The sequence below is a fragment of the Lipotes vexillifer genome, unplaced genomic scaffold (assembly GCF_000442215.2).
Source record: "Lipotes vexillifer unplaced genomic scaffold, Lipotes_vexillifer_v1.1 scaffold241, whole genome shotgun sequence".
Taxonomy (NCBI): domain Eukaryota; kingdom Metazoa; phylum Chordata; class Mammalia; order Artiodactyla; family Lipotidae; genus Lipotes; species Lipotes vexillifer.
The window spans coordinates 2928547-2941008 of record NW_006784922.1 but is presented as its reverse complement, the minus strand read 5'-3'; the positions used below and the strand labels follow the sequence as shown (position 1 = coordinate 2941008).

General features: G+C 35.3%; 1 protein-coding gene across 1 annotated transcript in view; it reads left to right on the top strand.

Annotated features, from left to right (window-relative positions):
• The window catches only part of SLC30A5 (solute carrier family 30 member 5), a 28483-nt gene that overhangs the window by 11990 nt on the left and 4031 nt on the right, over positions 1-12462 (top strand). The window contains exons 4-12 of the mRNA XM_007457117.1: positions 86-171; positions 3181-3268; positions 5852-5939; positions 7148-7224; positions 7467-7637; positions 8093-8381; positions 8561-8769; positions 9489-9646; positions 10524-10653. Of these exons, the coding sequence (XP_007457179.1) occupies positions 86-171; positions 3181-3268; positions 5852-5939; positions 7148-7224; positions 7467-7637; positions 8093-8381; positions 8561-8769; positions 9489-9646; positions 10524-10653 (1296 nt within the window). The remainder of the gene's footprint in view (positions 1-85; positions 172-3180; positions 3269-5851; positions 5940-7147; positions 7225-7466; positions 7638-8092; positions 8382-8560; positions 8770-9488; positions 9647-10523; positions 10654-12462) is intronic.

Here is a 12462-nt window from a genome sequence, read left to right as displayed (position 1 = left end):
CTTTCCCTATGTATTTTATTTAAGATTTTGAGATATTTGGCAAAACATATGACTGAAATTTTTAATTTTTTGTTTCCATTTTTAGTGGATCAAAATATTTAAACATGCAGTTGCTGGGTGTATCATTTCACTTTTGTGGTTTTTTGGCCTCACTCTTTGTGGACCACTAAGGTAAATAGAAATGCATATTTTGAATGTTTATGTTTCTTCATTTTGAATATTAGTTTTATGCCATTATGTTTTATGTCAAATGTTTGTCAGTTATGTACAAATGCTTCTTTCACTTCTATAGCATTGGGTACAACTCATTGAGTATATATATATCGGGGACCTGTTTAGCTTGTGGACTAGTTCTTTGGTGAATACCATTAATGTATTGTTCATGATCTGTCATAGATATTTTACTAGTTAGAGTCCAAACAGTTTCAGAAAAATTTAAGATACGTGACTTTTTATTCATTGGTGATCCCTTTTAGCAGCTGATTTTAGAAATGAAAAGTCTGAAATGGTAAATAAAATCAACCAATAAGGAGGAAAGGAAAATCTTTAAAAAATGCTTCCCCCTCCCCCCCAACTCTGAAAGTCCTCTACTGCCCACAGAAGATGCTTGAAAGATATGGTTATAAACAGATGTCTTGGGAATAGTGAGCCAATCATCAAAGATAAGTTTAACTCTCATTTCATATTCCCTTAAGTCTCTGTAGATCTTTTTATGTAAATTGGTCGGGTCGGGGGGGAAAATGCTTTAGGGCCACTTAATTTAATAGGAATTATAACAGATGCAACTGTGTATAAGTCTTCTTTTAATATTTCTCTATCTCAAAATTATAAGCAAAAGTGCCTTGCCATTGATGGGGGGGGCAGAATATGGGACAAGAAGTAAGGAATAAGATGAAGGGTGTTCTGAAGAATCTCACTGAGGATGATGGAGTGGACAGTAGAAAGTGATCAGTGGGAAATGCTTTGTGAAAAGTCTTTTCTCCTCTCCCAGACAATAGAGTAGCTCTGGGTTTGGCTCCCTTTGGCTTGTTTACTCTGTGCTTTGTCAAAGGAGGGGTGTATATAATTCCAATGTCATATCCCTGTCCGAGACAGCAGCAGCTTCCTGGCATGGTGGGAAAGCTGGCTGGGATTTCTCAGCTTGGGGAAAACCTTTTCAGTTTATGCTTGAATATGATTGAGTGGTAATTTCTCATTCATGAAGTGATCTTTTGGTCTGTTTGTTACTAAATCACTGTCCCTGTATGTTAGGCTAGGGAAGGAAGGGGGAAAGTTGTTAAATTCTTCCTGGGCTCCTTATTTAGTCATCTACTTCTGCCCTTACAACCACTCACTACCACCAGCTCCTCTGCCAACACTGCCCCTCTCATTCTTTTACTAAAATTGTCATTCAGTTTCTTGATTAGAAAGACTCCTTTGGTGTTTCATAGCCTATCTTATTTTAAGTTAGTATCATTCTGCTGATATATTTTTTTATTGAAATCTCCCAAATATTAACAGAACTAAAATAATCACTGCTGTGTTCTCATTACAGATTTTTGAATAAGGAGGAAAAATGAAAATTTTTCTAATGAGCAGCAGAAAATCTGTTCCCATGTAGATCCTATAAGCTCCCTTTAGCTGGCAATAATGTTTTTATTTTTTTTAATACTCATACATATAAAAGAATAAATATGAACATTCATGTATCCCCCCAAATAAAACCTTACCAGCTCCTTTGTTGCCCTGTGTATCCCCCTCTCCCCCTACCATTGGATGTAACCAGCATCTTAAATTTTGATTTTCATTCTCTTGGTTTTCTTTATAGTTTTACCATATATGTACACATTTCTTTTTTGCAAGTTTTTTACTTTATATGAATAGAATTACATTGCATGTTTTTTTTTTTTTTTTTTTTTTTTTTTTTTTTCTATTCAGTATTTCCAAAAACTTTTTTTTTTTTTTTTTTTTTTTTGTGGTACGCGGGCCTCTCGCTGTTGTGGCCTCTCACTGTTGTGGCCTCTCCCGTTGCGGAGCACAGGCTCCGGACATGCAGGCTCAGCAGCCATGGCTCACGGGCCCAGCCGCTCCACGGCATGTGGGATCCTCCCGGACCGGGGCAAGAACCCATGTCCCCTGCATCGGCAGGCGGACTCCCAACCACTGCGCCACCAGGGAAGCCCCATTGCATGTATTTTTGTGCAGCATACATTTTCCATTCAGTGTTGTGTTTGAGATTTGCCCATTTTGATGCATGTAGAGTATGTGTGTGTGTATGTATGTGTGTGTGTAAGTGTGTGTGTGTGTGTGTGTATATATAGTTCATTCACTTTTGTATTAGTTTTTTGAAATGTAATTCACATACCATAAAATTCACTCTTTTTGTCTTAGTGCATTGGGACTGCTATAATAAAAATACCATGGGCTGGGTGACTTTTAAAAAATACAGATTGTTTCTCATGGTTCTGGAGGCTAGGAAGGCCAAGATCAAGGCAAAGCAGATTCAGTGTGTGGTGAGAGACTGCTTCCTGGTTCATAGACAGCCGTCTTGTCTCTTCACTGTAACCTCACGTAGCAGAAGGGCGAGGGAGCTCTCTGTGGTCTCTTTTATAAAGGCAATAATCCCATTCATGAGGGTTTCACCCTCAAAACCTAAGCACCTCTCAAAGGTGTTCATTACCTCCTAATACCGTCACATTGGTGATTGAGTTTAATGTATGAATGGGCTAGAGAAGGAGACACATACATTCAGTTTGTAGCATTTTTAAAGTATACAATTCTGTATTTCTTAATATATTCATAGAATTTCATTCATTTTTACCACTGTATAATAGTCCTTTGAATGGATATACTCTAAATTATATTATCCATTCTCTCATCAGTGGGCATATAGGTTGTTTCTAGTTTTGGGCTATTGCAGACAATGCTGGTATCTTATAAGTGTTTGCTGGTACATATATACAAGAAACCTGTATGATATAATCCTACAAGTGGTATTATTAGATATTTGTAGCTTCAACCTTCCTAAGACAGATAATGCCAGAATATTTTCCAAAAGAGCTATACATGTTTATTTTTCCCATAATGTTTTATGAAAATCAAGGGGAAAGATTTATTTTCTTCTCCCTTACTCTAGTTGAATTCATGCTTCCTGATAAAGATCAGATATATTTCATGAATGATAATGTTTTATTTTTGTAGGACTTTGCTGCTATTCGAGCACAGTGATATTGTTGTCATCTCACTGCTCAGTGTTTTGTTCACTAGTTCTGGAGGAGGACCAGCAAAGGTAGACTTTTACATTATTCATTACTTGAAAATTGAAAGTGTATATGTAAAATACTATCTAAGGCAGTAAAATAGTATCCTTTACCATTTAAAAGAATGCAGAGGCTTTTTCTGCTAATTATAAATTTTTCTCACAAACATTTTGTTTTTTACTTTTTTATTTTGAAATCATTATATATTCCTATGAAGCTGCAAATATAGTACAGAGAGGTCCTTGTGCCCTTCACTCAGTTTCAATAGTAATTTCCTACCCAGCTCTTGTACTATCAAGACCAGGAAATTGACATTGGTATAATCCATAGACCTTATTCAGATTTCACCAATTTTTACATACACTCGTGTGTATATGTGTGTGTGTGTGTAGATTTGTGTAACCATCACCACAGTCAAGGTGCAGGACTGATTGATCACCACAGACATCTCCTTCATGCTATACCTGATCCCTCCCCTCTCTCATTCTTAACTCCTATACATCATTTTTGGAAAATACGTCCCTAAGAACTTGTTATATTTAAAGTCTGATGAATGTTTTGCCAACTAGGTGACCCTATTTATCTTCCATAATTTAAGTATTAATCTCTTTTCAGTAAATGCATCACCAATGTGCAATTATAACTTACAGCTACAATACTTTTATTTACCAAATTAAATGCTTCCTATGCATGACGCATTGTGCTTGTTACAGAGGAAAGGAGAAATAAAGGCAAATAAGGTTTAATAGTTTCTGTTCTTAAAGGGGCTTTCAGGCTAAATAATGGAAGCAGATGAATAAAATAAAGTGAACAACGTAACATACCAAGTAGAGCAGAGCCTACCCAGCCTGTAGATTTCAAATTGGATCCTTGGGTGTCAAAGCATATGCCACTATTTAATCTTTTCCCCTCACTCACAGAGTACTCCAAAATAAATGTCAAGTGGATTGAAGATTTTTGTGGTTAAAAAAAAAGATATTTGTAAAAGCATAGAATAGAATATAGATGGATAATTAATCTGTGGACAGAGAAGAACTTTCTGAGCATAAAACCAGTAGAAAAAAAATCACGAAGGGGAAACCACGTACGTTTGACTGCATAATGATTACAAGCATCTATGTAACAGAAATCATTGTGCGAACAGCAAACTAACAACAATAACAAATTGCCACAGATAAAAGTTTTACTGTTTTTTTTTCTTTTTTTTTGCGGTACGCGGGCCTCTCACTGTTGTGGCCTCTCCTGTTGCGGAGCACAGGCTCCGGATGCGCAGGCTCAGTGGCCATGGCTCATGGGCCCAGCTGCTCCTCGGCATGTGAGATCTTCCCGGACCAGGGCACGAACCCGTGTCCCCTGCATCAGCAGGTGGACTCTCAACCACTGTGCCACCAGGGAAGCCCCTACTTTTGTTTTTTAAATATAATCACTCAAATAGTTTAAAAAAATGCTGAAGATCCTCAATAGAAATGAGCAAAGGACAGGAAAAGACAACTCGCAAAAGAAATACAAATGACTTTAAAACATTTAACAAACATTTTACTGCACTAATCAGAAATGAGAGTATGGATCGTAATATCCTGTCATTAGTGTCAATAATGAATCTGGGCATCTCGCCAGGACTGTGATTTTTTTTTTTTCTTAGTCTGACTCTGAAGCATCACAAAATTCTCAATTGCCCTCTTTGCTAAGAAAAGATTAAGTTATATTCTCCATATTTGGGTATTGTTAATGTTACCCTGTCCTGATTGAATGAAAATTATGAAATTTTAAATTATGTGGTTTATGTATACTAACTTTTGTCAAAATACCTACCACACTAATAGAGAATTTATCAAATGTAGTGGTAGTCGTATAATGAATAAAATAGGATCCTCATTTTTCATTTAAAATTTTTATTTCATCGAAGTATCTGTTATTACACCTGTAAATTTGTAAATAGAGAATGTATAATAATGCTATTTAGATTGCTTCTGTACCAAAAATTCTGAAGTGTTTGTATAAACGTGGATAGTATGTCCTTTCTATAATTTTCTCTTGTCAAAATCCTTTCCCTGGAATGAGAACATACGAAGTGTATTCAGCTTTTAATACCTTTACTAGCTATTAGAGATGACTTTGCTGATTTTCTTAACATGCCCTCTTAGTTCTTTTTCCCTAGAAGAGTGGTAACTAGGTTACTGACATTATTGTAAATCAGCTGTCTTCTCTATTACTTGCATGTTGTAGAATAAATTAGGTCACTACTAATTATTCCTTAGTTACTTGGGCTTTTCAAACAGAAGCAAAGTAACATTTAGGAAGATTAGTTCTGTGACCATTTAATGGTTTGTACATGGTAACATGCTGATCAGTACTAGCAGGGAGACAATTGAAGTTGTCAAATTGTCAAGTGCCCAAAAGATACCCTACAGAATTTGTTGGAGCTCTTTAATTTTGTATCTTACTGTTAATACTGTAAATTTATATTGTACAGTATAAGGACTTTAATGTCAGATGTTATTTTTTCTTTAAATATTTATCTGAAAAAAATTTTCTTTAACATTTGTATAGTCGTGGTCTTAAAAATCAACACTTGAAAAAGCTATTCTTGCTGTTATTCTCTTCATTTTCAGACAAGAGGGGCTGCTTTTTTCATTATTGCTGTGATCTGCCTATTGCTTTTCGACAATGATGATCTCATGGCTAAAATGGCTGAACACCGTATCCTTTTGCAAAAGATCGGAGTTTTTTAGTCTGACACAATGGGAAATGAAGGAGTGACTAAATTATACTGATCAATCATGAATGAAACTTTCATAGGTTGATGTAGGTATTCTAAATCAGTATTCAAATAATTAATAAATTCATTCTAAATTAAATATTTTATAGCATCTCAATATCTTTTACAGCACCGTAAGTTTTCAGAAATTTAGGGACAATGAAAGAATATTTTAGAATGTCCTGATGCTATTAAAAAAAAAAAATAGGTGATTTACCACTCAACAAAATCAATCTATTTGCTCTCTTGTAATTTAACAATTTAAATGCTCCTTTTAGAAGTCAGTGGCAATTATTAAATATAAACTTTTTTGAGATTAAATGAAAAAAACCTTTGGCATCTTGCCTGAAAGAAGTTCAAATTCCTTAACCTGGTATTCACCCTCTTGCTCTAAATTATTATTTCCAACTCATCCCCCACTTGTCTCTTATATAAACCCAACTTTCCAATCAAATATATCTACTCATTTTCCTCTGCAGTCATGCACTGTTCTTTCCTATCTATACACCCTTTCCCACTCCATTTAGCAGGACTCAGAACACCAGTTTTGATTCTTCTGGTTACTGATACTGCTGTGAAACCTATTAGTTAACTAATGTCAGTTTACTTTGTTACAGTGAAAGAGGACAGCATGACTTTGCAGAACTCCAGGTTGATTGTTAGACAGTTGTTGCCCGCTGTACCCTCTTTTGCTTGTTGCTCGCTTTGCTGAGGCTTATGTGGTCAATGGCTTAGAAACAGATTTAGCACTGATTTTTACATGGCATATCCAATTCCATTGGATAGGAGTGATCTAAGGAGGTTCCTTGCTCTTGTCCCTTTGTCCTCTTTAGAGTATGCATGCATATGTCTTTTGGAGGTTAAGTACTAAAATTTAACAACTGTGCCTTAAGCACTATTATAATTGTTTTGGAGACAACAAAAGAAATATATATAGGCCATTCTAATTTATAAATCATGTCCCAAAATTAAATTTTTAATTATTTTCTTTTGTTTTTAAGGGAAACATATTGTTGAGGATAGTCAGGTTTGCCCTCAGATTGGTGTATGTATAGTCAACCCAAAATAATGTAGCTAAAATTCCAGGAGGACTTCAGGATTCAGAGAGTTAATATTTGGCATTTTTTTTCCTTCACTCCAACTCACTTAGCTGAAGGACATCATGACAGTGCTCTAACTCACATGCTTTACACAGCCATTGCCTTCTTAGGTGTGGCAGATCACAAGGTATGTTCTTTTCTTTGTTCCTAAGGTGATCAAGAGATTCTGAAAAGTTACAGCAACTGTAGCTTTAAAAGTACATTTAAAATGAGTTACCAGTAATTTACAGTACTGCCAGCCATTTAAGTAGTTCAGTAATTTGGGTTATGGAAAAAACATGCTAGCTCCATTTCTTTAAATATTATGTATTTAAGGCTTGAGTGTTGAACTGTGTGTTTCTAATGAGACTTATCTACTTTTACTCATAGGGTGGAGTATTACTGCTAGTACTGGCTTTGTGTTGTAAAGTTGGTTTTCATACAGCTTCCAGAAAACTCTCTATAGATGTTGGTGGAACCAAACGTCTTCAAGCTTTATCCCAAATTGTTTCTGTGCTTCTCTTATGCCCATGGGTCATCGTTCTTTCTGTGACAGCTGAGGTAAGAGCAGGAATTTATTGGTAATAAGTAAAATAAATTGCTGTCATTTTATAGATTTTAGGTCAGTACATTGTATTTTATTTCAATTTGATGTTGCAAGTGGCTTTAAATTATCAAGTACTATTACATTTATATATCCCTCCCATTCCTGTGGCCCATAGGAATCAGTTAAATACTAATAATAATATTAATAATAATTTAATACCTACCCACAAACCCAAGGATTATGTATCACCAAGTATTTATAAAATTATTAAACAATAATGCTTCTTTTTTTAATACTTTGGAGAATACTAGGAAAATGTGCCAATATCTTATAACTCTTATATTTTGGCATTTTACAAATCATATTGAATCATGGGAATATTTGTTTATACATAAAGGGATTAACTAAAATATAAGATGTGAACTTTATACCCATATGGTATTAACAAATTTTTTTTTTTAATTTCTAGAGTAAAGTTGAGTCTTGGTTTTCTCTCATCATGCCTTTCACAACGGTTATTTTTTTTGTCATGATCCTGGATTTCTATGTCGATTCCATTTGTTCAGTCAAAATGGAAGTTTCCAAATGTGCCCGATATGGATCCTTTCCCATTTTTATTAGTGCTCTACTTTTTGGAAATTTTTGGACGCATCCAATAACAGACCAGCTTCGGGCCATAAACAAAGCAGCACACCAGGAGAGCACAGAACACGTCCTTTCTGGAGGAGTGGTAGTGAGCGCTATATTCTTCATTTTGTGTAAGCATTTTTCCCCTTAGCAAATTTCATCTTATGGATTCTGATGTTCAGTCATTTACTAAATTTGGGAATTTGTTCAATGCTTCATACATTTAGTGCTGATAGATACTGTGTTGGGTTTTGGTGGCTTAAATTTTTTAAACTTTTGTAATATCCCTTTTTTTTTCTTCCATTTCTAGCTGCCAACATCTTATCATCTCCTTCTAAGAGAGGACAGAAAGGTACCCTAATTGGATATTCTCCTGAAGGAACACCTCTTTATAACTTCATGGGTGATGCTTTTCAGCATAGCTCCCAGTCAATCCCTAGGTTTATTAAGGAATCACTAAAACAAATTCTTGAGGAGAATGACTCTAGGCAGATCTTTTACTTCTTGTGCTTGAATCTGGTAAGAGTTTTAAATATTAGTGGCATATCTTAAAAGCTTAATCTTTTAATTTTGACAGTTCTGGTATAATTTTAGTAATTCCCAAATAATTTTAGTAATTAGAAATGGGCTAAAATTATATTTTCTCTAAGCATTAGAAAGATTACAGGATCATATTCATACTACTTAAACAAACAATTTTTTGAAGTATTTTAAAAATGTTGGTTTAGTGTGCTATTTCAAATTAGTAGATATACTAGTTTATAAAGATTTTTATCAGGAATTCCCTGGTGGTCCAGTGGTTAGGATTCCTTGCTCTCACTGCCAGGGCCCCAGGTTCAATCCCTGGTCGGGGAACTAAGATCCCACAAGCCACACGGCACAGCCAAAAAGAAAAAAAGCTTTTTATCTACTCCTTATAAGATCTCACTACCGACCAGATTGCTAACATTTTATAGTCTAGTTTATTTAGTTCTACAGACATATAAATAAAGCTATCCCCTTTTAAGTAGTTTATAAGATAGACATATCTGATTTAGCTTGATTTCTTATAGCTTATATGAAATGAGATTTCTTGTATGAGAACCAGTTAAATAACGAAAGAGACAGTTATATAATATCTTCAAGTAAGGTTTGGGTAACTAAAGGTTAAAATCCTTATGATTAAATTCTGATAAATCTCTCTTGAAACAGTATTTCCCAACGTACTCCTCTCCTATTTTTTTTTAAACGTGTTTTAGCTTTTTACCTTTGTGGAATTATTCTATGGCGTGTTGACCAATAGTCTGGGTCTGATCTCAGATGGATTTCACATGCTCTTTGACTGCTCTGCTTTGGTCATGGGACTTTTTGCAGCCCTGATGAGTAGATGGAAAGCAACTCGGATTTTCTCCTATGGGTAGGTACACTGACTGTCAAGTCTTGTAGCAAATTCCATCTTATAGAATAAAATTGTACTACTTTTAATACAAATTTAAGTTTTCAGAGCTTCATTTTTCTTTAATTTAAAGTAGATAAGAGAAACTAAACCAAGCATTTGATAAATACTGAATGGCAGTAAGCTTAAGACTATATACTCCCTGACAAATCCCTCTCATAGGTAGATAGCAAAAAATCAGTTAAATAGTGAGCTATTTGGCCAACAGTGTTTCTTTGAGGTAATGGAATGTTCCTGGTCATTCACATCTTTGCAGTTAGAGAATTCAAAATTTAAAGTGGCTATGCATGCAGTATCCTTTCACTAAGTCATCATTAGTGAAATGATGCAGTAGCCTTTCACCAAGTTATCATTCAGTTCAGCAAATACTAGAATCCCTGATTTGTGCAAGATATTTTGATAAGAACTATTGTAAATAGGTTAATAAATTCAGTTCTTACTTTCAACTGTTTATATTTTGAAAGATGGATGACCCAAAATTACAAAAAATTTTGATACAAAGCCCAATCTATGTGCGGTGACAAAGATACAGAGAACGCCAAAGGATTAAAGGAGAGAGAAATAACTTCTTGCTAAGAAATTAGGACAGGCTTTGTGTAAGAAGGGACGTTGATGAAGGACTTTGATAAATATATAAAATTTCAACAAACATATATGTATGGAAAGAACCTTCCAGCATTAGTATGATATTTATAATCTTGGTAATTTTCTAGTCTTACTATTTGTGTAATTGAAAATCTGTCATTGAAAATCATTTCCTCATTTGTAACATAATAATGTTTATACTTTAAAAATATTTGTCATTTTCCTTTTCTAAAAATATATTCTACATTTTTAGGTATGGCCGAATAGAAATTCTCTCTGGATTTATTAATGGGCTTTTTCTAGTGGTAATAGCTTTTTTTGTGTTTATGGAATCAGTGGCTAGATTAATTGATCCTCCGGAATTAGACACACACATGTTAACAGTAAGTCTTTTCATTTTCCTATTTGAATATCTGCTCAAACTCATACAGCTTTTTCCCTGCTAAAGTTTAACTACTTGTAGTTATTGACCTAGGAAGGTTTTATTTACTTATTTTTTAATTTAAATTAACATAACTTCCTATCTTGCTATTTACATTTACACTGCTGACTCTTCTAAATTAATTAATACACTTTTCTCTAATATGCTAGTAGTCAAATATTAGATAATATTCTAAAACAGTTTCTTTTCTGCCTTATTAAACGTTTTTGTTTGAAGATGTGTTTTTGAATACCTGAGGAAATATTCAAAGGCTTAACTCTAGATTAAATTACTGCTATGGCAACTTTTAATGTTTTCCCTGGACCTCCAAATCTTTACATGCGCTGTTCCTTATAGTTCTCACGCACTTCCCTCACTTGTGCCCTTTTAGGCTTTGCTTCTAAAGTTGCCTTTGGTGGGATATTTTCCCTTAGTCCCTCTCTTCCCACCTTAAAGTGTGTTAGATTTCCCTTTCTGGATATTCCCATTGTATCTTGTGTAATCTTCTTTTAGCAACATTGACTTATAACTGTTGTTTAGTTTTTCATTCTTCCACAATTAAGATATGTGTCGCTCAATATCAAAAAAACAAACAACCCAATCCAAAAATGGGCAGAAGACCTAAGTAGACATTTCTCCAAAGAAAACATACAGATTGCCAACAAACACATGAAAGGATGCTCAACATCACTAATCATTAGAGAAATGCAAATCAGAACTACAATGAGGTATCACCTCACACCGGTCAGAATGGCCATCATCAAAAAATCTACAAACAAATGCTGGAGAGGGCGTGGAGAAAAGGGAGCCCTCTTGCACTGTTGGTGGGAATGTAAATTGATATAACCACTATGGAGAACAGTATGGAGGTTCCTTAAAAAACTACAAATAGAACTATCATATGACCCAACAATCCCACTACTGGGCATATACCCTGAGAAAACCATAATTCAAAAAGACACATGCACCACAGTGTTCATTGCAGCTCTATTTACAACAGCCAGGACATGGAAGCAACCTAAGTGTCCATCAACAGATGAATGGATAAAGATGTGGCACATATATACAATGGAATATTACTCAGCCATAAAAAGAAACGAAATTGAGTTATTTGTAGTGAGGTGGGTGGACCTAGAGTCTGTCATACAGAGTGAAGTAAGTCAGAAGGAGAAAATCAAATACCATATGCTAACACATATATATGGGCTCTTAAAGACAAACAATATGGTTCTGATGAACCTAGGGGCAGGACAGGAATAAAGACGCAGATGTAGAGAATGGACTTGAGGACATGGGGAGGGGGAAGGGTAAGCTGGGACGAAGTGAGGGAGTGGCATGGTCATATATACACTACCAAATGTAAAATAGATAGCTAGTGGGAAGCAGCCACAGAGCACAGGGAGATCAGCTTGGTGCTTTGTGACCACCTAGAGAGGTGGGATAGGGAGGGTGGGAGGAAGATGCACGAGGGAGGAGATATGGGGATATATGTATATGTATAGCTGATTCACTTTGTTATACAGCAGAAACTAACACAACATTGTGAAGCAATTATACTCCAATAAAGATGTTAAACAAATTAAAAAAAGATGAATATCACGGGGTTTAAAGTGATAAAGCAGAAACATTTTGTGTGTGTGTGTGTGTGTGTGTGGTACGCGTGCCTCTCACTGTTGTGGCCTCTCCCGTTGCGGAGCATAGGCTCCGGATGCGCAGGCTCAGCGGCCATGGCTCACGGGCCCAGCCGCTCCGCGGCATGTGGGATCTTCTA